A 25,674-nucleotide genomic window follows, 5' to 3' on the forward strand; every position below is an offset into this window, starting at 1 on the left:
TACACAATTGTTTTTAACATTGAGACATCAAAAAAAGGAAAAAAAAGTAAGTATAAATGGCATGTATTAATAAACTCTCTCTCTCTCTCTCTCTCTCTCTCTCTATACTCTTAAAAAGGTTGTTGAAAATTAACACACTTAACACACCTCTGTGTTACTTTTAACTCAACCAATGTGCTATTCCTTCTAACACAGAAAGTGTGTTGACATTTTTACACACTAATGTGTTATAGTTACACAATTTGTGTCAAGAGTGTTATTTGTGTGCTCTTTTTGAACAGACCTTGTATGCAATAAAACACAGCAAACTCACATATTGTTTATACAGAATTTATTTGACCTGCTAAAAAGTCAAAATTAAAAAGTAAACAATCAAAATATAGTAATTTAAACATTAACAATGTTGCTTAAGTGAAAAGTTCCTTGAGTTAATGATTAATCAAGTTTGTACTTTGAATTATTATTTTTTTAAATGTAGTATTTGGCAGCATCTTAAATCGTTTTTATTTCCGTATTTTCATCAGCATATAATGATGAAGGTAGGTGGGATGAAGTCTCTCATTTAACTCCTGTCACGTCAATAACTGTCACAAGCGCTTCAGGGGATTCCTCCATTGAAATCCGCAAGAGTGCAAATAAAAACACCTTTGTTATTTATACACATAACGAGTATAGCAAGCTAATGTTGGTTAGAAAGCCAAGAAAAACGTAAGCGTCAGAGATGACGTAAATGTCTTAGGGCATTTTACAAAATTCGTGGCATCATGAGTTCTGTTCATTTTCAATGAAAGAGAGACTGGGTGAACAGCATGAATGATTAATTAAAAGCGATTCCACTCACAATAAATCTAACAAGAGAAACCATAAAGCTAAAATTAGTTGACGCGGGTGCGGCTCACACCGCCATTCGTGAGGCAGTATGTATATTTCTGCGTATGTGTAAAATGCCCCTCGACCGTCCACAAATGATCACAAAATACTTTTTGAAAGTTTATAATGCCAAATACGAACATTTTTCTTACCTCTACGCATGGAAGATCCCCCGATGATGAAGAGTTGAAGCTTGAGGAAACTTGCTCTTGAGAAGATTAATGGCTCATGAAGTGACACAAGCAGTGATGAGCATGTGTGTGATTGGTTGATAATTAAGACATATTGTGTTGGACACAATTGAAAAAAATTAATAAAAAAACAGAATCACCAAGTTGGAAAACAGATCACCCCCTCCTAAAAATAACTTGTAAACTCAATCAGGTGTAGCTAATCACCTTCTCAATGGCACACAAAGCCATTTGACTTTCAACTGTGATCAACTGTAGACATTCTGATTAGCTCAGCATGAAAAAAGCTTTCCTGGAACATTTCAGGCTACGTCCACACGAAGCCAGAGCTTTCCCTATCCAATCTTTTTTTCCCCCTCGTCTCAAGAAATATCTGCGTCCACACGAAACCACAAAACCGACACAAAACGATGTAGTATACATGCCAGACCAGTATGTGGCGCTATAATTCTGCCACAGAGATACACTAAAACGGAGAAGAAGACTTGGACTATGCGCATAAACCTTGAGCAAATTCAAAGGCTTTATCAATGCCTAGAAGCACAGCGAAGTCTATTATTAAGAAGTGGATGGTATTTGGTACAACACAGACCCTCCCTGGATCAGGACGTCTCTCCAAACTGATGAAAGAGCCAGGAGGAAACTGGTCAGAGAGGCATCCAAGAGGCCTACAGCAACTCTGAAGCAGTTGCAGGAATTTATGACAAAGAGTGGTCATTGTGTGCATGTGACAACAATATCACAAATTCTCTGGAAACACATTTGTAAAACTTTTCAAGGTTTTTCTAGAACACAGCAAACACTCAGTATGCTCTCCAGATAATGAATTATCTGTGTATCTATGCATTTCCAGCTGCCGAGAGTTTTGCAAAAAGCTGTTTCATTCAGGCTTAAGTGGAGCGATATTTCATAGATGGTGGTTCACCAGAAATCTAGGAAACATTTCAATTACAGCATTAAAAGCACGGTCACACTTTAGCTTGGAGACTAGTTCTAACTATTAACTATGTCTTTTGCCTCAATATACTTGCCTCATTAATTTGCTGTTTATTAATAGTAAGGAAGGTGTTAAGTTTAGGAACAAGGAAGGATTAAGGGAGATTAAGGGGTCTAAAATATGGTTATGCAGAATAAGGCATTAATATGTGCTTTATAAGTATGAATAAACAGCCAATATATTAGTAATATGCATGCTAATAAGAAACTAGTTCATAGTGAGAATAGGTCCCTAAACAAAAGTGTTACCAATCCCACCCATAATGATTTTCACCATGCTTCCACCATACGTTCAAGTCTTTTTTTTCTTTTACCTAATGAAAGCAATTTAACAATTTAATTAGCTAAAATTCAACAGATTTTTATTAGAAATGTCCTCTCTTCTGTAGTCCCACATTGCCCTATTAAGAGAAAGCTTATTCCCGCACATCTGGTACAAAAGCTTTCCAGTAATTCATCGCCTCAGCTGTGACTTTTCAGTTGTGATGCGCAGTCATCTAATTCTGCTGGGGACTTCAAGCAACAGTTGTCAATTTTGTGGCATGGCGCGTATTATTTTTTTTCCCCTTCAACATCCCTTTCCAGGTTCCTGTTTTTGACCCAACCCTCCCTTAAAAAAAGGTTTCCTTGGCAACCGTTGCCAAGCAACAGAGCAGTCAAACGCTCCTAATCCTGGGCTGTTGACAATGAGCTGTGACTGGGAGGAGGGGGTTGGGGGGGTTTACATGGTGCTCGGCAACTGGAGAGAGGATAGAAGTGCGCTCGTGCAAGCGGTGGAGAAGGATAGCGCATTGCGCAATAGTCGGTTGAAGCAATGCAGCTCTGGTGCCAGTTGGCTGGGAGAAGTTGGAGAGAGACTCAAGATCTGGGTCATCATGGGAGGGGTGCTTGGGCAGCATGGAAGGATATATTTGGCTTTGAGGAAGTTCACTGATGGAGGACTTCTGCAGTCTCCCACTTTATGACTGACAGCAGCCACTGAAGCACATTAGTTTATTTCCTTTTCTGATTTTTGACCAGACAGCACTGAAAATTAAAAGTAATGCAATCATTTATTCACACTCATGTCGTTCCAAATCTGTATGAATTACTTTCTTCTTCTGAACACAAAATAAGATGTTCTGAAAGATGTCTCAGTGTTTTTTGTCCGTATAATGAAAAGCAAAGCGTTGTCTGGTTCCCAATGTTCTTCAAAATATCTTCTAAGTTCCACAGAAGAAAGTAAGGCCCTGTTTACACATTGTATTAAGATTCATTTTTGTAGATCCGATGACAAGTGGACAGCACTAAATACAGGTGTAAACAGGGTCTGAAACGTTTGAAGCTTGTCCGCTTTCAACCACTTCCAGAGGTAGTCGAAAACAGTGCTCAGTATAACTGATTACATGTAATCTAGATTACATAATCAGATTCCAAAAATTAAGTACTTGTAATTAGAATATATCACAAAATACTTATTATCAGACTACAGTTACTTTTTATTGATTACATTATTACAAATTGTTCACACATTAGCAATAAATTATTCATAGTTTATTGATTTCAACTAATTCTCTAAAAATTGAGAGGCCACACAGAATTTAACCACTGGATTTACAAAATTCATTCGTTTTAAGAAGTGTTTTCTCATCATTTTATCATCGCATCAACTACTGATGAATACGTACATTTTTATTTGAATTATAACTCATTGAATTAAATGATCACTTCATCTTTTTTAGTAAGTGTTTTTATTTTGATTTGTTTTAATTTTACATTTTTATGCTTTTCATTAAACTCACAAATCCCTGCAGTTCCTTCACGAACTCCAGTTTGGAAAACCTTGACATAATGTAATGTTTAATGCACTTCATGTTGTTAACAACAGCGAATGGAAAATATTTTCTTTATCATTGTATTTTTATGTCAATATGGTACATCTAAATCAATGAGATAAACAAGTTAAGTCAAAAGTAATCAAAAAGGGGTCAATCTGACTACCTAAAATGTGTAATGTAAACAGATTGTTACTACCTACAATTTTTGTCATGTAATTTGGAATCAGTAATGAACTACAGTTTGTAAGTATTCTACACAGCACTAGTAAAACTCGTTCGACTGGATTGCTTTGGTAGTGTAAACACTTATGTGGTTGAATGTGTTCAAACAACCTGGCCTAATTCTTAAACATTACAGGATGTGCTGTTGAAGTGCGCTAACAAGATGGGATTTAATTTGCTGACAGAAATCATAATGTAAAAAGCACAATATTCTCTTGCGGTGATTCTAACAAACCCACACCGTTCGGTGTAGTTTTTCAGCTCTCAGAGCAGAAATGAAAGCTCCTCTGCATCGTTTTCTGTTGTCTCCTTTCACGTTTATATGTAAATTACGCAAACTTATTTCACAATATTAGATTGATAGATCAGAAAAAGCCCATTCATATACCTGACCATAGACTCTGCCTTTAAAGTGTTTGGGAAAGTGGTTGAAAGTGGACAAAAGAGATGGATTAAAACACTGTGTCTTCATCGTCTACTTGTGATCTGATCGACCAAAACGCATCTTAATACCGGGTTTAAAGAGGGCCATACAGGATCATGCACGTTTGGAATGACATGAGGGTGAGTAAATTATAACATAATTTTTTACTTTTTTTGGGTGAACTATCCCTTTAAGGATTTGAATAAACCCTGTAACTTTAAAAATGTTAGTGTGTGTCATGCACGTTTGGAATGACATGAGGGTGAGTAAATTATAACATAATTTTTTACTTTTTTGGGTGAACTATCCCTTTAAGGATTTGAATAAACCCTGTAACTTTAAAAATGTTAGTGTGTAACAAGAAGTTACATCAATGTGCTTCATATGCAGCATAATTCAATTTTGAAACTATGACTGTGAATGATGATTTTGAAAAAAAGATACCTGACACCCCAGCAACTGCATAGCAACCACACCCTAGCAACTGCATTTTGTAGCAACATGCTAACAACCACTCAGATCACATTAGCAACCGCTTAGCTATATCTAGGCACCCACAATACACAATCAAGTACCTCTCACATTTTCTTCTGAAAATGAAAAAAATTCATTCCAAATTTGTATTTTGATACATTATACTGCATTGTACTGCCAAGGGAACTCATGTGTTTCCATTACTGATAAACATGGATGTCAGTGAAAAAAATAAATCCATTGCAACCCGGGCAGTTTAGCCTCCCTGCATTCAGTGAAGCTTTGAAGCTAACCATATTAGCCACATTAGCTGAATTGACTCACATTAAAGCAATTGTGAACATTTACATTTGTCAACCAGATTGTGAGAGTATTGAGACAAACAATAGCTTGAGAGTCAGCTCTATGCTTCCTGCAACTTTCATTCATATGTTATGAAAATGCTAACAAGGGTTGCCAGGCCTGTGTTACAAAATCAGCCCAATGGCCAATCAAAAAATATCCCAAAACCTCGAAGTATACCACTCCCATACCTAAAAAAAGCATTTTACAGTCATGCGTTATACATAGTTTCATCCTGATCAATATTAACTATATTGTAGTAATCATAAACAGTCTATTAAGGGGTCATATGATGCGATTTCACGTTTTCCTTCGTCTTTGGAGTGTTAAAAGCTGTTTGTACATACAGAAAATCCATAAAGTTGCAAAGATTTAAGTCTCAAACCCAAAGAGATATTCTTCATAAAAGTGAACGCTCAGGCACGTCTTCCTAAAATGCCTCATTCAAACATGCCCCCACATGTCTACTTCACTGTGTGGGAAGATTTGCATAACACCGCCCAAAGAAAGAAGGCGTAACTTTTATTCTCGCTGTAGTATTGCCGCCGCCGCCATGTCGTGGAGACGCTGTGTGTTTCGTTGCGAAAGCCAAACTACTTTGTTTGGCCTTCCAAAAGAGGACACGACTAGAAATCAGTGGTTACGTTTTATTTACAACACTGTTCCAGAACAGTTCAACCCAAATATTCAGATGTGTGCAACGCATTTTATGGAGGAAAGTTTCCTGAACCTGGAAAGGGGCGTAACATTTCCGTCACATGCTTGAGGAATTCGGTCAGTCACAACGCACTAAATAGCTGGCCAATCAGAGAACACAGCGCTTTTCAGACCGATGAGCTTTGTAAAAATCAACGCTTTTTTAGAAAGGCGGGGCATAGAGGAGCAACAATAATGTACATTATGTGGAAAATAATGTGTTTTTTGAACCTTAAACTGCGTAAATGCATTGCATTACACCAAATACACCAAATAATTTTCTGATTAGCAACATCTATTAGCAACATAACAGCTTATGACCCCTTTAAAGCTCCCTACCAGTGTCCCTCCCTCACAAAACTCATCATCTAGCACAGTTTTATGAATGTTATAAAATGTAAAATGTGTAAACTATTTCAATAAAGCATTTCAGTCAAATACAATATATGTAAAATGTCAAAACTTTAACCCAAAAAAATCAACCCGTGGCAACAGTTTAAAAGTAGCTCAATTTGACTTGGCAACCTTGACGCTAACAATTCTTCAACATTGGCTCATTGGAAAAACATGCTTCTACCTACAGTTTTGCAAAACTCTATAAAACAAACAAACAAACAAACAAACAAACAAACAAAACTCATCTTAAATGAACACTCTCAAATCACAATAACAAATGATCATTACAGTGGCAGATTATCGCTTTTTATTATTGCTATTAGACTTATTCTCATGCAGTTTCTTGGACAATGCTACGTTCTGACCTCAAAACACTTTTACCATAGTGCATGGTTTGTAAACTAATACATTTTTACATTTGCATTGCATAACCAGCTCCACATATATGTCTTTTCTGATACAGCAAACTTGCTCGTCAGCTCACCTGGTACAGCATTGCACTTGCAAAGCGAAACACTCAAGTCCCGTGAAACAAGAGTCACGATAAAGGAGCTCAAAGACTTTAGCTAAAATGGCATGGTTGCTTCTGCAAGTGTGTTTTATCACTATTGATTAGGTTTAGAGTAGGTGGTACATTATTTTTTAAATGTGATAGAGAATTAACTTTAAGTGCCACACAAAATTTCCAAACTGCTGTAATACATATAACAACCAAAGTAATAAAACACTGATAGATTCTCATTCTTCTGTTTCGGATAAAACTGAATGCGTGTTTAGCTCCACTCACTGGGCATTTCCCTATGAAATGCAAAATGCAAAACGTGCAGCAAGTAACATACTATTATTTTGCAGAAATGTTGTGCCAGCCACGTTTCAATGAAAAGAAGTGATAACTAGGAGTGTTTCTAAGTTCTAATACAGATAATCTTTGTATAATCTTCTTATCTTCAACAAAGGAAATGTGAGGAGAGCGGAATAAAGAGAACGAGAGACAAATGTGAGACAAAGCATGGCAATTATGAGCAGGTACGGTGTAAATATACTTTATAGCTCTCTCTTATTGCTGCTGGGGCTTAGAAGACTAGACAAGAGTCATTTTCACTCAGCTTCAATGAAATGGATTTTCTAGAGCGAGACGTCTCAATCCAACAGTTCTTATTTACAGGAAACAAAGCATTAATACACTGTTGAACCTCCTTATTAATATTTAAGCCTAATGAAGGATTGTGTCTGGAGTGTGCAAGGAGAGGCTAGGCGTCATGCTGTGCGGTGTGTCTCAGTGGGGCACCCCCTCCCGCTGGCTTCCTGCCTCCTTTTCTCTTTCTTTTCGCTCTCTCTCTCTCTTATCCTTCTCTCTCCCACACTTAGCTCTGGAGAAGGCTGTAGTTGGAAACACCCTGAGCTTCAACAAAGCACTTCCACCTGGTCTCCTCGGCTGCCCAATTGCTTAATGGACACTTTAAGATCTGCAGAGACGTTTGACTAATGGTGTGACCTGATTTCAGAAAGCCCAATTCAAGGCAATTGGAGGGCGTCTCTCTTTAGGAATATGAGTACACACTTGGGCCTCAGCGAAAATCGCAGCCCCTCGCAATCTGGCAGCTGGCTAGCCATTACGGATAAATGTGTATGTGTGTTTACAATAATAGCAGGTTCATTGCTAAAATTCACAGGGCCTCATAGGGGTGCTAGGAGGTCCGTGAAAAATTATTTTGTGTATTTGGTGTAATGTATTTGGTGTAATGAAATGTGTTTATGCAGTTTAAGGTTCAAAAAACACATTATTTTCCACATACTGTACATTATTATTTCTCCTCTATGCTCCGCCTTTCTGAAACGCTTCGATTTTTACAAAGCTCATCGTTCTGAAAAGCAAGGTGTGCTCTGATTGGCCAGCTATCCAGTGTGTTGTGATTGGCCGAATACCTCAAGCGTGTGACGGAAATGTTACGCCCCTTACCATATTGTGATACCTTGTCCCGGCCGGAGCGACGAGACAAAACCAGTAAAACCCATTATAAACGAGGCATTCGTTGCATCCAGTGGGGACATAATTACGGATTATAATGACTTATACTGTCTTTTTGCGCGTTGCATTGCATCGCGCCATGTAAACATGAAACCATTTCTGCATTTGTGATAGGAGAATGACAAACAACAAGTGCTACTCTACACTGCTCAAAACTCGCGTTTGAATCCTCAGTGACCAGCACAGATCAGCTCCTGGCATGACGAAGCAGATATCATCCTCTTTTGGAAGACCAAACAAAGTAGTTTAGCTTTCACAATGAAACACACAGCGCCTTCACGACATGGCGGTGGAAACAACAATAATACTACAGCGAGAATAAAAGTTAGGCCTTCTTTCTTTGCGTGAACATTTGGGCGGCGTTATGCAAATCTTCCCACATCGTGACGTAGACATGTGGGGGCGTGTTAGAACGAGCCGTTTTAGGAAGGTGTGGTTGACTCTTAACTTTTATAAAGAATATCTATTTGGATTTGAGACTTTAGTCTTTGCAACTTTACAGATCTTATTTATGCACCAAGAGCTTGTAACACTCCAAAGAGAAAGGAAAAATGTAAATTGCATCATATGACCTCTTTAAACATTTGACAAAATGTATTTTGTAGAACTGTCAGTGTTGAATGTTAACAAAATATGTTTAACAATAATTTCATTATGATTTCTTGAGACTGAAATCAGGAGTTTAATCAGTTATTTTATTTACAGTCAGGTTTTTAACAGTAAGAATTGATTTTATTGAAATCTATTGTGAAAAACGCTATAGAAATACATTTGAATTGAACTAAATATTTTCAATGGGTTGAAAAAAGACTAAATAGAAAAACACATTTAATACAATAATAATGTTAGTGAATATTTTCCAGGTTTTCTAAATAATTAGCTTTCATATATACTGTAAAATAAATTTGAAGTTGTAAATATTTAAAAAAGCCCATTGGAGTACATTTTTACAAGAAAATACTATTTCGGTATTTCTGCTTCAGAATTTCATGTTTATTTCAATGTATAACCGTAGTGGTCATTTCTTTATAAATATTTGTGAAATTTCACCTCTGAAACACCTGAAAATTGTTTCAATACCATTTTTATTCAGTGTACAGTATCAATATGTATTCATACATAAAAATATGTAGTCGTTATTTTGTTTTTAGGAACGAGGTCCATCACGAGGGAGTCATACTTGAGGATCCTCGATAAAAAAATTTAAAAACCACTTTAAACCTCAAATCTTAAATCTAACCCTCATATCTGTCTGGTCGATGGGAACGTTGCTCCAGGACCAGCAGGAATAACCTTGGTGCTGCATTAAGGCAAAAGAAGGAGACTAAAAATCTGAAAGAGCCTCATTGACGAGGTCAATACTTTTTCTTAATCACAGCAACTCTTCCTTCATAATTTTCACATACTTCACTGATTTTATTCATGTCTCCATGAAACCCACTCTCACTCTCTCGTAGATGATCTCGTGATTTGCTTAAAGCACGATAACGTTTTGTGTAACCTTTCAAACAGCGGCCCAGTCTTCATATCAGATTCCTCACTCGGTCACAAGCTGCTCGTCCCAACCACGTGCCTGCAGTCATTGCAGCTCACGCTATGGGAGGGGAGCACACACACAACACAAAATGTGGTAAACGCTGCACACTATGTAATCAATAATTGATAATTGTATACTTCTTATCGTGTTATGGGATATGTTGACTTGCAGACTTTGATGTGCCTTCTTTAAATGTGGTCTTATAGTCTTACCTATGCAGCTAAAGTAGATTATACAGTAAATTATGTTTAGTAAACACTGTAACCATTGAAATATTTGCAGAAAGCACATTTTCTGGGATTAAAATGCATTAATGGATGGATGATGGTATCGTAAAAGGCTCAGCTGATGTCGCCAGCGAAATGGTTCTGTGCATTTCATGGGTGTTATTTGCATCCTGTCCTCTGCCTTTGTTTTATGGGCATTACGCTGGCAAACACAGCAAGGTAATTGAACATGGGCAGGTGACTAATTGAATTAGATAGGGAACTCAGCAGGGCTGGAGAATTAGAGGTTAATAACCTCGCTTGGCCATATGATGCTTGCTGAAATCGACATGATTCTGTGAGCTGCTTTTGCTTGTTGTTTCTCCTTTAAGGATTTTGTTGTGTTTGGCTTTTAATCTTATTTTTGGATTTTTTTTTCAAGTTTAGAAAGTTATTATGCATTTTATTCTTTGCAGAAAGGGACAATTATTTTCAACGGGCCCTGTTATGGCCTGGTTTATCTACCTAAATACTGACTGATGTTTGGAGCCATACTCAGTGTTGGAGACATACACATTGGAGCCATACTCTTCTAATCATCTTGCATTTTAGATAAAGTATAGGGTTGGGTGTAACGTGTTACTATGTTACACATTGCTGTAATTAAATTACTCATCCACTGAAAAAGCAAAGTAAGGGATTACTGTTGTTACAGGGCTGACGAGACGTGAGACGTGCGGATCCATTCGCAAAGCTTATATTGTGGAGAAGACAGAGACATGGTCATGAAGCAGGCAGGGTCAATCTGAGGCAGACAGGTATATGGCGGGCAAAACACAAGAATAATCCTAGGGCTAGCGTGGGTCAATGAACTGCAGACAGAATCAGAGGGGACAAGACTAGGGGAGAAATCCAGGAAACCAGGCGAAGATCAGAAACCGAGAATAAGGCTAAGGCTAAGGCTAAGGCTAAGGCTAAGGCTAAGGCTAAGGCTAAGGCTAAGGCTAAGGCTAAGGCTAAGGCTAAGGCTAAGGCTAAGGCTAAGGCTAAGGCTAAGGCTAAGGCTAAGGCTAAGGCTAAGGCTAAGGCTAAGGCTAAGGCTAAGGCTAAGGCTAAGGCTAAGGCTAAGGCTAAGGCTAAGGCTAAGGCTAAGGCTAAGGCTAAGGCTAAGGCTAAGGCTAAGGCCTCTGTAGTGTAGCTATCACTAGGGGAGTGATAAACGCTGAAACAATACTCGGCAGAGGGAAGGGATAAGAGTGAGTGTTATATAGTGAGGGAGTGATATGAAACAGCTGGGTGCAATCAGTGTTAACAGCTGTGTGCAATCCGTGCTGAGTGCAATCAGTGCAATGCATGATGGGAAATGTAGTCCGGGGTGATGTGCAACAGTGTGTAGTGCGAGAGTCAATGAAATTGGAAGTTCATGGACCTGATTCGTGACAACTGTTCATTTTTAGGTCATTTAATCACAGTTACTTATAAAGTACTTGCGTTACATACTGTAAATAATTTCAACAGTTCTAAAATCAATATTGAATTTGAAATCTACATTTATCATCTAAAGTTAAATTTGAATGCAGCATTTTTAACCCTCTGCGCGCTGGCGCGTTCACTTGCAGTTCTTCCTTATAACAGAGAAAAGAACCTAAAATACTCAGATACAATCTATAATCTACAAAGGGTATAATTTTATTTGTGTTTACTCACAATAACAACAAAACATTGTGCTTTTGTAAAATAAACAAATCAAACAGGATGCGCTTTCTGCTGTTTTTGTCTCCGCGTGAACTTCTTTCTGAAACACGTCACAAAATGAATCGAAACTCAGCAAATACTTGACACACAGTTGTAAGAAATATGTCAATAGAAAACTTATAAAGTGTCCACTTTTAAATGAACCAATTCAAATCGAAAACAAATATTCTCTGATTATGTAATCCGTATGAAACTAAAGCGAGGTACAGCCTTCCCTTCTCTGAGCTCAGCCATACCTGCACGCAAACGCCCTCATCACTTAGATACAAAACTAGATTTAAAAAAAATCAAGATTCATCTATTTTTCATCGTTTTTGGAAGAAGACCTGCTATGAGGAATACGCCGGAATTTACCTTTAGAAGAACAGTGTGATCTGACGCGGCTTTATTCAGCAGAGGATCTAATTTCTGTAATTTATTCTTACTTACATTAGTTAACGTGTTATTTTAACCTAAACTTGGACTGACTTTGCTAGTTGGGCTTTTCCTAAACATCTTCCCAAACTGAAATGTGTGCAAGCGAGTGAAATATACATTCAGATATATAGGCAACTTTTTTATTACATATAGCCTAAATGTCGTATACGAAACGAGGATATAATTTTTTTGCTATCATATAATAAAAATGATTTATAATAGGTACGACATAGATATTAAGTAATGGGAATGTTTACATTGTAGCATGATGAATGTTACAGTCTAGGAATGTTTAGATTAGTGTTTATTGATCTACTAATTATTACAGTTGTTTTAAAACTAAAAGGCTAAACTATTCCATGTTTGACTCAAATGGAAAGAATAAAGAGTTTCATTTCTATTGTATATGCTTTGAGGTTAATAGGGATTTTAAGATACAATTAGCGATTTGAATAATTAAAATTACTTACTGAGTAATTAAATTACTTGTCAGGCAGAGTAATCAGAAAAGTAATTTAAAAACAATATTGATGATGTAATTAGTAATTAATTACTTTTTGAAAGTAACTTACACAACACTTATGTGTGTCATCATTCAAATGACAGTTAAATTATTATGCCAAAACAATGTAAGAATGAAAAAAAAAAGCTTCAAAACTGTGAAGAAAAAAAAAGTACATAATGTTCAAAATAGTACTTATTTTAGGAAAGAAAATACTATAAAAGTAAATACTTGAGTGAAAATGGAATGTATCATTTTTGGACATTTGATTGCATGTTAATTGCAATTAAATGCAAATGTATTATAGTTCAAATGTATATTAAATGCGATTAGCTAAACCTTTTTGACCCACTTAAGTATTGACCTAAATACATCTTTATAAGTAACTTCCTAATTGCTTCTATTTCTTTGAAATATAGTTAAAATGTACTGCCAAATGAATTGAAAAGATTTAAGGTAAACTTAAATATACTTTAACGTAATTTCTATTGAAATTTGTATGTCATTTATTTAAATATGTTTGTAATTACACATTTGTCATGTTGAAGTTGTAATTTAGTGTATTTAAAATATATTAACTTAAAATGTAATATTGAATAACACAATACAGTTAAAAATTGTAATTCTGATGGCTTAGAAAGTAATAGCACACTTTTCCCTCAACAAGCTACACGATTTGAGGTCTCATTCATGTAGCACAAACAGTGCGAGATGAGAATTTTAATACTTAGGTTAAGAGGCTTGTTCAAATTCATAACCCTGAGTACGCAATAGTTAAAGCACATTGTCTGTCCCCTGTTGCCACAACAATGAATGTCCCAGCTTGTAGTGATTTGCTGTCCTCACACTGGATCATCTCCATTGACATTCAGCCCATCGTCTAGATCTAGAGTGTCGCTCGGAGCTAAATACGTTACCCTGTTTGCTCTCTTCAAGGTTAAAGGCTACTGATTTCATCAACTCCAGAGGTTTTCCCCTCGAGGGAGCCAGATCCCTTGTTAGCGCTTCAACTAACCATTTCTTGTCTTTGGTTTCCTCACAGAGCCGTATGGCGGAGAGCCTGCGTTTGTTCGATTCCATCTGCAACAACAACTGGTTCACTAATACCTCGCTTATCCTCTTCCTCAACAAGAAGGACCTGCTGGCCGAGAAGATCAAGCGTATTCCGCTGACCGTCTGCTTCGCTGACTACAAGGGGCAAAACACCTACGAGGAGGCGGCCGTGTACGTGCAAAGGCAGTTTGAGGACCTCAACCGCAACAAGGAGACCAAGGAAATCTACTCGCACTTCACTTGCGCCACTGACACCAGCAACATCCAGTTTGTGTTTGACGCGGTGACGGACGTGATCATCCAAAACAATCTCAAGTACATTGGGCTGTGCTAGGACGAGGGGACGGGGGGAGAGGGGCGGCAGGCACGGCATATGAAAAAAACCCTTGGTGAACGATCTGATCTGAGTGCCCTCAAAAACGCTTGTCGAAACAGGAAACGCAGATGAGGCCCAGAGGAAAGGGCTACATGCTGCCATCCTGCTAGATTTATCAATGTCAAAAACTTAAAGGTCAAAGAGGATTTTACAAGGTTGGTATAAATGTGTTTGCACTGAACATATGAGTATGTAGACACACACACATACACCATCGTTACGTTTGATCACACACAACGGACTTTGGGATCAGCAGTCAAGCACATGTTTGTCATGGAAACACTGGAAACAGATCCCCCTGCTCCTCTCTTCCCTGACAAACAGCAGAAATTCCTAAACATCTATGAAAGGGATAGATCACCCGAAAATGTACTCATTTGCTCATGTCATTTCAAACCTGTATGACTTTCTTCTGTGGAATACAAAAGGAGAGGTTTAGCAGAATGTTCATGCTTCTCTCATACATACAATGACAGTGAATGGTGGGGAAAAAACACCATAAATGTAACTTAACATTTAACTTGTGCTCTTATTATTAAGGAATACATTTGAAAGCTTTATGCACATATTCCAATTTGGTGCATCACAGTTGGTGAAGATACACTCTCACACTACAGTTCAAATTATAATCAAGTACTTTACAACACATTAAAACAGGTGTACTTCTTTAAAGCATGAATGAAAATTAAACAGTGATTTAAAATGTACTTTAAAAATGTTAATTTGACATAAAAAATAATCACTTTTTAAAAGCATGCTTAACTCTGTTAAGAAATATAGTCATGAAAGTGTACTCTCTTTAAAGGGATAGTTCACTTTCAGTTGCTGGTCCCCATTGATTTCCATAGTATGGAGAAAAAAAAACTATGCAAGTCAATGGGGACCAGCAGCTGAAGGTGAACTATCTCTATAAGTACACTTAAGTGGCCTTTTATTTCATTTAATTTATATTATATTATCTTCAAGTACAGTTTTTTTTTAAATATACTTTTAAGAGTTAAAGTACACTACAAGTGCACATTCAATACAATTACAATTACAAGGGAAGAAAAGAATGAGACAGGTTTGTTTCTTGTCTTGGGGTGAGTGAGGCTTCATTAACTCTTGGTCATCAAAGTTACCCATAATTGCTTGTGTTTGACACTTTTTCCACATATACAGGCATATTTATTACAATATAATATTTTCTACAATGCAATCCAACAATAATGCGTAATAATAACATTGTATATTTATTCAAACGTTTATATAGGCATTAACAAGCACAAAATTGTCACCCCAAAAATAAAAGTAAATTAAAAATGAAAGGACCTAAAGGAATAGTTCATCCCCCAAACACCCTCAGGGCATCCAAGATGTAGATGAGTTTGTTCCTTCATTGGAAACCAATGGAACCTCTGCAGTGAATGGGTGCCACCAGAATGAGAGTTCAAACAGATGATAAAAAACATCACAACAATCACTTGTTTTCACAAAAATCCTAAATGCTTTTAACCATTGCTTCTGGCTAAAATACGTTGTCTCTATTCATAATATTGCTTTCTCCAGTGAAGAACTCATCTCATCTGAATCAGGGGAGAAGTATGCACAATTCAAGCACCATTTACAAGCAAAAACAGTCCAAAACGTTTCTAAACAAACATGTCAGTAGATTTTGATGTGAGAGGACAACAGGGGATAGACTTTTTTTTAACTGGAGGAAGCGTTATTATGGATTATGGACAGAAGTGATGTTTAAAAATAAAACGCCTTACATTTGTTTCTTACAAACATGCAGCTTTTCACTCCACAAGATGTTAACTGATGGACTGGAGTGGTGTGGATTATTTGAGGATTGTTGTGATGTTTTTATCAGCTGTTTGGACTCTCATTCTGACAGCACCCATTCTCTGAGCAAGTGACGTAATGCTACATTTCTCCAAATCTGTTCTGATGAAGAAACAAACTCATCTGAGTTTACAGCAAATGTTCCATTTTGGGTGAACTATTCCTTTAACTTATTTCCTTTGCACTGTGACATTTTCATGACAATTAAAACACCTTCCAGAATTTTCACAACCCTTATGCAAAAAAGATCATATAGTATTTTTACTGTAACATCCTAAAAACAAGCCATATTACAGTATAACGACATTAAGAATAATAGGAATTAAAAAAAAAATAAATCAAATGTTCTAGATACAATACAGTGATGGGAACTGGGGAAAATATGTTTAATTGTTATTTAAATAATGTCATAATGCAAAAGCATTAATGGCCCTAAAAACAGGCTTCATTTTCTTATTTGTTTTCTTTTGATTTGTGTTTAAAATTCATTACTATATGAATAGTTGAATACTGCTGGTTAAAATACACCATTTAAGAATGCTCCCATAATTATTTGATAGTTATGTACAGTAATAGTAATAACTGATGTGATTCATAAAACCTTTTTGACTGTACTTTACAGTAACATCATTACATTTTTTTATGGTATATGTGCAGTGTCTGCACTTGAAAATATTCTCTGGTATTATTTTCTTTCAGCATTGACCGCCAATGCAAGACAACATAAATATGGTCACCGATACACATTTCAATATATGCATGTTTTCAAAGCAATATTAGCCACATTAAATGTTAACAGCAATAACTTGGAACAGCTAAGGTCACTGTAGTGAGTGGCCATATACATTGTCTCCATGATAAATCATTTGCACGCATGTATTGAATGCTGTCACTCTAATTCAACGGCATATGCCGCAGGCTGATGCATTGCATGTAATCCATGAGGAAATCGTTTCTTCCTGCCTAATTGTCCCTGGACATCAGATTCTAGGAAATGTCTTCTCAGTCTGTTTCAATTCAGTCCACTCCAGCAACAGTAGAAGCTCAACGCTGATTTTATTTATGGTGCATTGCACCACGGCAATCAACATGCTAATTAAATGTGCAATTAAATTATTCTTCAACTGATTTATGTCTGCAGAGGGTTTGTAGTAAAAAGAACTGAGAGAGTGAGAGATGGACGGAAGAGAAGATGAGGGAGAAATAGAGGCTGGAATGATCTCGCATAATGGACCAATTAGTGGCCAAACCCTGGATGACCCTTTATTGTTGTCAGTACTAGCACAGCCTATTGTTTATCACGCCACTAATTCTAGAGTACCAGGACAAAACAGCCTACAGAACTGACAAAATAAAGGTTTGTTTACCAAGGAAGCATTTTGAATTAATCTGTTCAAGATATTCAGAGCTATTCTATCATGTGTGGGTGCCACCTCCTCCATTTTATCACTAATGTTTTTCCTGACCACACTGTACAACTCATTATGTATCTACACTGTCAGATAAAAAAAAAATGCATATGAGTATTTACAAATCTGCTTGGATTAAGAATAAATTGAGAATACAGGATGGTTTCAAACAGACCTTCAGCTCCATCCTTTGGAGAAAGTCTAAAGAGGCTATAAATAAATAAATAAATACATACATACATACATACATACATAAAATAAAATAAAATAAAATAAAATAAAATAAAATAAAATAAAATAAAATAAAATAAAATAAAAAAATAAAATAAAATAAAATAAAAAATATTTTTCACCTGTGCCCACTCCACATTTTAGGCAAGAAGGGTCCAAACAAAACAAAAACAACAACAACAACAAAAAGTACAATTAAAAAAAAAACAAACAAACCAAAAAGTGTTTGTATTTAATTTTATAATGAATAAATGTAATAATTAATAATGATTAAAAACATGATTATCAGTTGTGAAAACTCATCGCCTTTTGACAAAAATTGTCAATCTCCACAATGTGCCATTTTACGCCATTTGTGCAACAACATGCACATTTTATTTGGTCCGAATGATGAGGAGGACCTTTTTTTATTTATTAATTTTTTTAATAAATAAAGTATTTTATTAATAAAGTATTAACTTCTCATGACCGCTGAAGAGTTTTAATATTTATTGAGATATTTATTGTAAATCCTTATAGACAGTCTGAAGGGGTCATATGTTGTTATTTATTTATTTATTAAAAGTCATCACCAGTGCCCCTTTCGGTTTTTTAGGGCAAGTGGAAAAAAACAAACAAATAAATAAAAACCATTTTCAACCAAAAAAAAAAGCATTTTTACCTTTAATAATTAATAAATAATAATACAATTATAAATGATCTACAGTTAATAGGCTATCAATTAAAAGTATCGCCTTTCGACAAAACTTGGCAAAATTAGTGCCATTTTATGCCATTTGTGCAGCTCCAGCGGATACATTTTATAGATATATACAAGCTGTAAATTCTCAAGAGCATTGCAGAGTTTCAGTATATATTGAGATATTTATTGTAAATTCATATAAACATCAGTCGGTTCGGCTGATCGCGAGTAGCGCACTTACATGTAATTGTAACTAATGTAACTCGTAGTAGGTGAAAAATGGACAGAAACCTTCGGAATGAAGACTAATTTTTATATTATATGCTTAAAAAATGGTCAAATATTTTACAGCTGTGAAAAGAGGTGTATTCTGAAAATGAACCTCATCTGTCAGGACAGGTATGTTCCTTTAAAAGACACACCTTTATATTTCTGTGTTCAACTGTCTTCAACACTTGCTTTGCTGGGAACAAAACACAAAACATATTTCTCTCACCATTGTGGGTGTTAATGAGGGATGTGGGACGTTTTCGCTCTTGTGAGACTGGAGTTCACTGAGCGTGGCCTCAATGCCCTTGAATTTCACATGTAAAGCTAATGAAAATGAATAAAAGGAGGGTACAGTACATGACTTGGATGTGTTTGGCAGAGGGAAATGATATGTCTGTCACTCAAAAGGCAGTTTTTGTCTCATTGAGACTGCAGTATGTAGTGGTTTATGCCACAGCTGTGACCACTGTGACTCGAGATTATTGAAAGAGTACATTTGTTCTGAAAAATAAATAAATAAATAAACATACAGAAAGAAACAGATGAATGCTACAGCAGCGCCGAGCAGGAGGGCCAGCCAGTGGAAGACCTTGTGACTGTCATGAGCAGCAGGGAAGGACAGACCACAGAGACAGAGGAGGAAGGCACTCAATTTAATCTCATTCTTCAGAATGATAAACAGCGGTTTTAAGCTTTGGAGTCTTGACAACAAATTGGATTCAGAGTCAAAATCATTCACAGGGACAAATGTGATGTGTCACTCTGATATAAGATGGTTAGGTGAACCTCAGTAAGGTCACATTTTACATTTTACAAAGCTCACAGTACATTTTGCATAAAAAAATAAAGCCTATGTTAGGCTTTTTTGTTTTGTTTTGTTTTGTTTTGCATTCTGGCATTATTGCCATGACAGTCAAACACATTTCCCTTATTCTCATTACTGTAATACATCTGGATGTGATTTCTGTAAATCATTCTCAATGATTTTTCTAATTAGATTCCCATTACTGGGAATACAGTATTTTTTTTTTATCTAAAAAAACAAACAAAAAAAAGAGAAAGCCAATAAAATGTATCCAAATCAGCCTAAACGAAGATGGCACAGCAGTCCAGCTAGCATTGTGTATAAATATGAATGACATAAAGCATAAACGTAAAAATATATTTATATAATTACTTTAAAAAGTAAATATTTTTAATTTTATTATTTATTATATTTTTAAATCGTAAAACAAATATTAATAAATAAGTGTTTTTTTTTTTTGATACATTTATATTTCACACACACACACACACACACACACAAAATGTATTGTATAGTGTATATATAGTTTATAGTAAATTATATATATTTTTTATTTTTAGTTGATTTCAGTCGTATTTACAAATCATGCTAATTGGGTTGCTATGTTTTAATTTAGGCTGATTAAAATTTTACTGGCCTTATTTTTCTTTGAGATACAGTAAAAAGGTGTGTTCTTGACATGTTTCATGAGATTGATCTGTCTGAATCAATTTTCTTCAGAATATTGGGTTTACAGTGTAGGTCACTATTATTCATAATAGAGTAATCACACACAATATTGATATGTGTAATTAATTTAATAAAGACAGCAACAAAATATTCTCTCACATTTGTTTACCACTTGTATAAAAGGGTGTGAGAGAAAAACAGATCATTTCTGTCTCTAATTCTGCAATGTCACATATGAGTCCTTTCAGAAACACACAAGGGTGTCGTTAAAATCTTCGAGACATCTGATTATGTTTTTTTTTTACTCCACTGAACCTGCCAGATGCAGGAATTATTACACCACTATATTTAGTACCATTTGTTTGTTCATTTGTCTCTTCAACAGACATGTAAACAAGTTCATGCACAGCCTGCATTCTCCTTTAATTTCATTTGTCAAAGTGGTCAACTGTACACTTTAGTTTAGTTCATCCAACACTTTGATGTTGATGATGCCAGCATCAAACCAAACCCTTTTCTGAAAATACATCATAATACATAGCCTATCACAGCCAGGACACAGATAGGATCAATTAGTAATGAATCAATTTAGCTTCATACACTACAAAACTGTCCATCATTATTGATGAATGTGAAATGGAATAAGACCCAAGGCCAAACCTAGTCACCTTTGGCCTTTAGTGCCCATTAAAAGGGCCTGCTGACACTGAAGCAGCTCATCTAGATTTGTAAAAATCTGTTGTTTTAAAAATGATTCTTATTTTAAAATGACATTTGAAAAGTTAGGTGTTGCTAAGGAAAATCTCTTCAGGTGAAAGTCATCTCTGAAGCAGCATGCATGAGGAGCACAATCTAACTCGCTTGGCGTGACACAGCACTCTCGCTTACCAAAAGCCGTTGAGGGTGATGTGCTGCCACCCTGCGGTCATTCAGGCTAATGCACCACTACCAGTAACTAAAAACTAGTTTTGGTCTGAATTTAAATAAGCAAATACTTTTTTAGGATTGAATCATTATTGCAGTGATAAATATGTTTTTGACAAAATATTTCTATTTTTAGTGTGAAAGCTTGTTTTATTTATTTAGTCATTTAGCAGACGCTTTTATCCAAAGCGACTTACGAATGAGGACGCTCACAAACCCCCTGTTATTCCTTCACAAACCCCAGTTTGGCAAACCCTGACATTTAATTCACTTCATGTTGTTGATAATAAAGAACAGAATATATTTTCTTTCTCTGTATGTTTATATGAACTGGGTACAAAATTCCTATAGAAATTTGTGTGGTACATAAGTTAGGTCAAAAGCCATCTAAAAGTAATCAAAAAGTGGTCCGATTACATTGCGTAAAATGTGTAATCTAATAGATTACAGTTTGCGGCATGCCATTTGTAATCATTAGACAGTGTGGCCATTTCTAATTATTTTATGGGGGAAGACTTGTCCTCCTCAGTGTCTATCATCTCAATCAGCAGGCCACACCAGATCTCACTTTAACACTTAGCACTTCACCTGGACCCACAAATATTACACAACATGCATTTGACACATGTACACACCACAGCCACACACTCAAACTGACATGTTTTTTGAGCATTTTTAATGTATTTTTGTTGGTTTCCAATGTGTAATTTCTCCCACACAAAGTGGAATACATCGCGTCGTTTTATGTTTTAAGGGCAAAACGAAACATTTTTTAAATCTCAAAATACGTTTGACATAACTTCAGTGCGTCTATTGCAAGTTTCAGGATTTATGGTGAAAATGTGTGCAGCTCGCCATAACAGCAGCCATGAAAGATCGCGCGGTGTGTCTCCTGCAGCACGTGACTGCGGGTTCCGGCTCCTGGTTGCTATGGCGATGACTGTAGGGTTTGATGCGGAGAGCCAGTACGCAGTCTGCAGGAGTCAAACTGCGCTGCAGGAATATCCGTGAGTACACGACAACTACTCGATGTATACAGTCTCAGCAGCTCTTAATGAGCTAGAACGACGATTATCAGTGTTTCTAAAGGATTTTTTAAAATTATAAAATACTAACTGCGCCGTTACAGCGCTATGTTGTGTTGCCATTCCCGTACAAAAAATGCAGCTCTGTTTATTTAGTGTTTATAGAGGAATTCACTTTTTTAACCATACATATTTTCTACAGTCTTCTGTATGAAGTAAATGACTCTACCAAAAGATAACTAGCATGTGTATATATATATATATATATATATATAGTTAAATCCAGCTAAGCCATAATAAAGTTATTATGGTTTTGCTGGATATATTACTATGTTTAGTATACACTATACAAAGTAGTTCAGCTTGATGTAAATGTACAGAGTAAACAGGTTATGTGGTAGTGCTGATAGTGTGTGTCTTTCACAGCCGAGTTTCCCTTTACAACCTGCTGACAAGACAATGCATTTCAGCCCTCCTGTCAGCAGGGACAGGATCATATCCACATTTCCAAAGGTACACTCTCTAACATCACATTATGTTAATTATTTACAGGCACTGTAATGGAATAGGTCATTCTGTATTTGAAAATGTATTATTCATATTGCAGGTGGTACTACAGGAAATTCAGGAAGCATTCTGTATACTGTAGCGAACACATCAGATTAGTATGAGAATGTGTGACATCCATAGAGGAGCCTTAGTGCAGCTAATTCTGCTCAAATAAAAAGGCTTCCCACAGCTGCTTCTTGTAGTTTTCTCAGTAGTGGGGTCATATTAAGGGCACATGTACCCTATTTACTTTCTTAATGCACATTCCTGGCCTTATTGTGAATGATTCCTAAATGGAAATGGTTGGAACAGACAGCATTTCAACAACTGGACAAAACTACTGTTCTTATTCACTTTATTACCAAAAGTATCTGGTATTTCTGTTTATGGTAAGAATCTCCATTTATTAGTTCTGTTTGATTGTTCTGTAGTGTTATAATCCACAAGCCTGTCTACAGATGAAGGATGATTGGAATACAAAAGCCACGATGGCTTGCCAAGACCGGGCAGCACGTCAGCAAGGGTTGGTATACATATGAATATATATTTACAATTGTATTATCCCCCCCCCCCCTGCTAAATGTTTCTAAAGAATGATATATATGTATATAAAACATATATAAAAAAATATTAAACTGATTGATGCATTGTTATGTTTAGTGATATACATTACCATCAAAAGTTTGGAATAATTCCGTATATATATTATATTATATACATAAGGAGATTGATTGCTTGCTTTGTCCTCATTCGTAAGTCGCTTTGGATAAAAGCATCTGCTAAATGACTAAATGTAAATGTAAATGAGAGAGAGATTATTAGTCCATTTATTATATAATTATTTTCATATATTATTTTCTAGGTATGACAGGCTTAAGATGTCGAAAGCAGTAGTGGTTGGAGATCTCAATGTGGGAAAGACATGCTTAATAAACAGGTAAAATGTATACATTAATATACCTTAATTTAAATGATACATGTATTTTTCATGGACATTAAGTTCCATTATTTGCTTGTATGTCACAGGTTCTGTAAAGACGTGTTTGAGAGAGACTACAAGGCTACTATAGGTGTTGACTTTGAGATTGAGAGATTTGAGATGTCTGGGCTGCCCTTTTCTCTTCAAATGTGAGTAGTTATTTTCTGAATGATTTAAATAACGTCTGTTCATTTGAAATTTTCATGTCTTTTATATTTGTCTTTTTGCACATTACAATATTTGCAGATGGGACACTGCTGGTCAGGAAAAGTTCAAATGCATCGCATCAGCATATTACAGAGGAGCTCAAGGTAAAATGCAGGTTCTCATTTAAAGGAACAGTTCACCCAAAAATGAGCATTTGCTGAAAATGTACTTACCCTCAGGCCATTTAAGATGTTGATGTGTTAAGGGTTTGATTCTTCATGGGAACAGATTTGGAGAAATGTAGCATTACATCACTTGTTCACCAATGGATCCTCTGCAGTGAATGGGTGCCGTCAGAATGAGAGTCCAAACAGCTGATAAAAACATCACGACAATCCACAAGTAATCCACATTATTGTATTGTTTTTATCAGCTGTTTGGACTCTCATTCTGACGGCACCCATTCACTGCAGAGGATCCACTGGTGAGTATGTGATGTAATGCTACATTTCTCCAAATCTGTTCCAATGAAGAATCAAACTCATCTACATCTTGGATGGCCTAAGGGTGAGTAAAGTTTTTGCAAATTTTCATTTTTGGGTGAACTATTCCTTTAATACTCCAGATCAGAGTCCATTTAAACCCCAATATAATCCTTTCTGTTTCTACTTTAAAAGTTATTATTACTGTCTTCGACATGGTGGACATCAAGAGCTTGGAACACACACAGTAAGTAAAACCTATAGTAGTGTTTTGAAGATTGAAAAGGTGTTGAGGAATTTTAATTTTAATGATTTTTTGTTTGATCCTCAGACAGTGGTTATCAGAGGCACTGCGGGAAAATGAACCAGACTCTTGTTTTGTTTTCTTGGTTGGCACAAAAAGAGACCTCCTGGTGAGAAAAGCCCCCACAGACAAGCACACATATGTACACATACAACTTGTTAAAGCTATTAAAGACTCCTGCTGTCCTTATGTGTAGTCTGCAGAAGAGTGCCAGAGAACAGAGAGCGATGCTATAAAGATTGCAGCAGAAATGAACGCTGAGTTTTGGTCGTTGTCCTCAAAAACAGGTACATTCTGAAGGGATAAGAATAAAAATGTACTTTATAGTTGTTGCTATGTCCATTACAAGAAGTACAAGATGGATGCTACTTGTAACTGTTACTGCTATGGGTTTAAAGGGGAGAATGTCCAGGAGTTTTTCTTTCGTGTGGCAGCTCTGGCCTTTGAAGATGCCATACTGAAGGACCTGGAGACAGGAAGCAGCACGGCTCAGATTGGAGATGGAAATATTCTCGGTAAGAGATTGCACTCTGAAATCATAAAACGGAGATGTTCACTGACATAAATGTTGTGTTTTATGGAGTCAAATAATGTGGGTTTGTTATTTCAGATGATAACGCACTGGAAGATGCACAGGAAAAGCCAAAGAAGAAGTCCTGTTGTTGACCCTCAATGGTTCAAGAAGAAGAAATAACCCGTTTGTATTACAAGACAGAATAAATGTTTAACCTAGTAGAAAACAAAGTGTTTTGGTTGACATAACCAACCTCTGAGTTGGTGCATCACTGATGTACTCTCTGAGAGGGACCACCTTATCAGAACACATCAAAATAAGGGACTGACATCAAATATGATTTCAAACATTTGATTTATACTGTAGTATTAACGTCAGTATTTTTGCTGCATAAACTGCCATTTAATAATTGCATTGTGTTTTTCCTTTTCCTTTTGTATCTTTTTATCTTCCTTTGGCAGATGAAATAAACATACATTACAATTGAGCACAGCTTATGAATTTTTTATCAGTATTTGTCCTTACCTTGAGAAATCTATATGCGCAGCAGTGAT

General features: G+C 36.1%; 2 protein-coding genes across 4 annotated transcripts in view; both read left to right on the forward strand.

Moving 5' to 3' along the window:
• Positions 1–14,662, forward strand: part of LOC107555529 (guanine nucleotide-binding protein G(z) subunit alpha) — a 49,116-nt gene extending 34,454 nt beyond the window's left edge. For all 3 annotated transcript variants that reach the window (XM_016238354.1, XM_016238356.1, XM_016238355.1), the window contains exon 3: positions 13,917–14,662. In XM_016238354.1, the coding sequence (XP_016093840.1) occupies positions 13,917–14,261 (345 nt within the window). In that variant the 3' untranslated portion in view covers positions 14,262–14,662. The remainder of the gene's footprint in view (positions 1–13,916) is intronic.
• Positions 14,663–22,079: 7,417 nt separating this feature from the next.
• LOC107555516 (ras-related protein Rab-36-like) lies at positions 22,080–25,548 on the forward strand. The gene is made up of 11 exons (XM_016238338.1): positions 22,080–22,127; positions 22,572–22,658; positions 23,126–23,217; positions 23,557–23,631; positions 23,721–23,822; positions 23,920–23,984; positions 24,498–24,549; positions 24,634–24,715; positions 24,803–24,893; positions 25,005–25,121; positions 25,217–25,548. Exons 2-11 carry the CDS (start codon positions 22,605–22,607, stop codon positions 25,270–25,272), a joined length of 786 nt encoding a protein of 261 aa, XP_016093824.1. The 5' UTR covers positions 22,080–22,127; positions 22,572–22,604; the 3' UTR covers positions 25,273–25,548.
• The last annotated feature ends 126 nt before the right edge of the window (positions 25,549–25,674 follow it).

The sequence above is a fragment of the Sinocyclocheilus grahami genome, unplaced genomic scaffold (genome assembly GCF_001515645.1).
Source record: "Sinocyclocheilus grahami isolate Dianchi unplaced genomic scaffold, SAMN03320097.WGS_v1.1 scaffold536.1, whole genome shotgun sequence".
NCBI classification, from domain to species: Eukaryota; Metazoa; Chordata; class Actinopteri; order Cypriniformes; family Cyprinidae; genus Sinocyclocheilus; species Sinocyclocheilus grahami.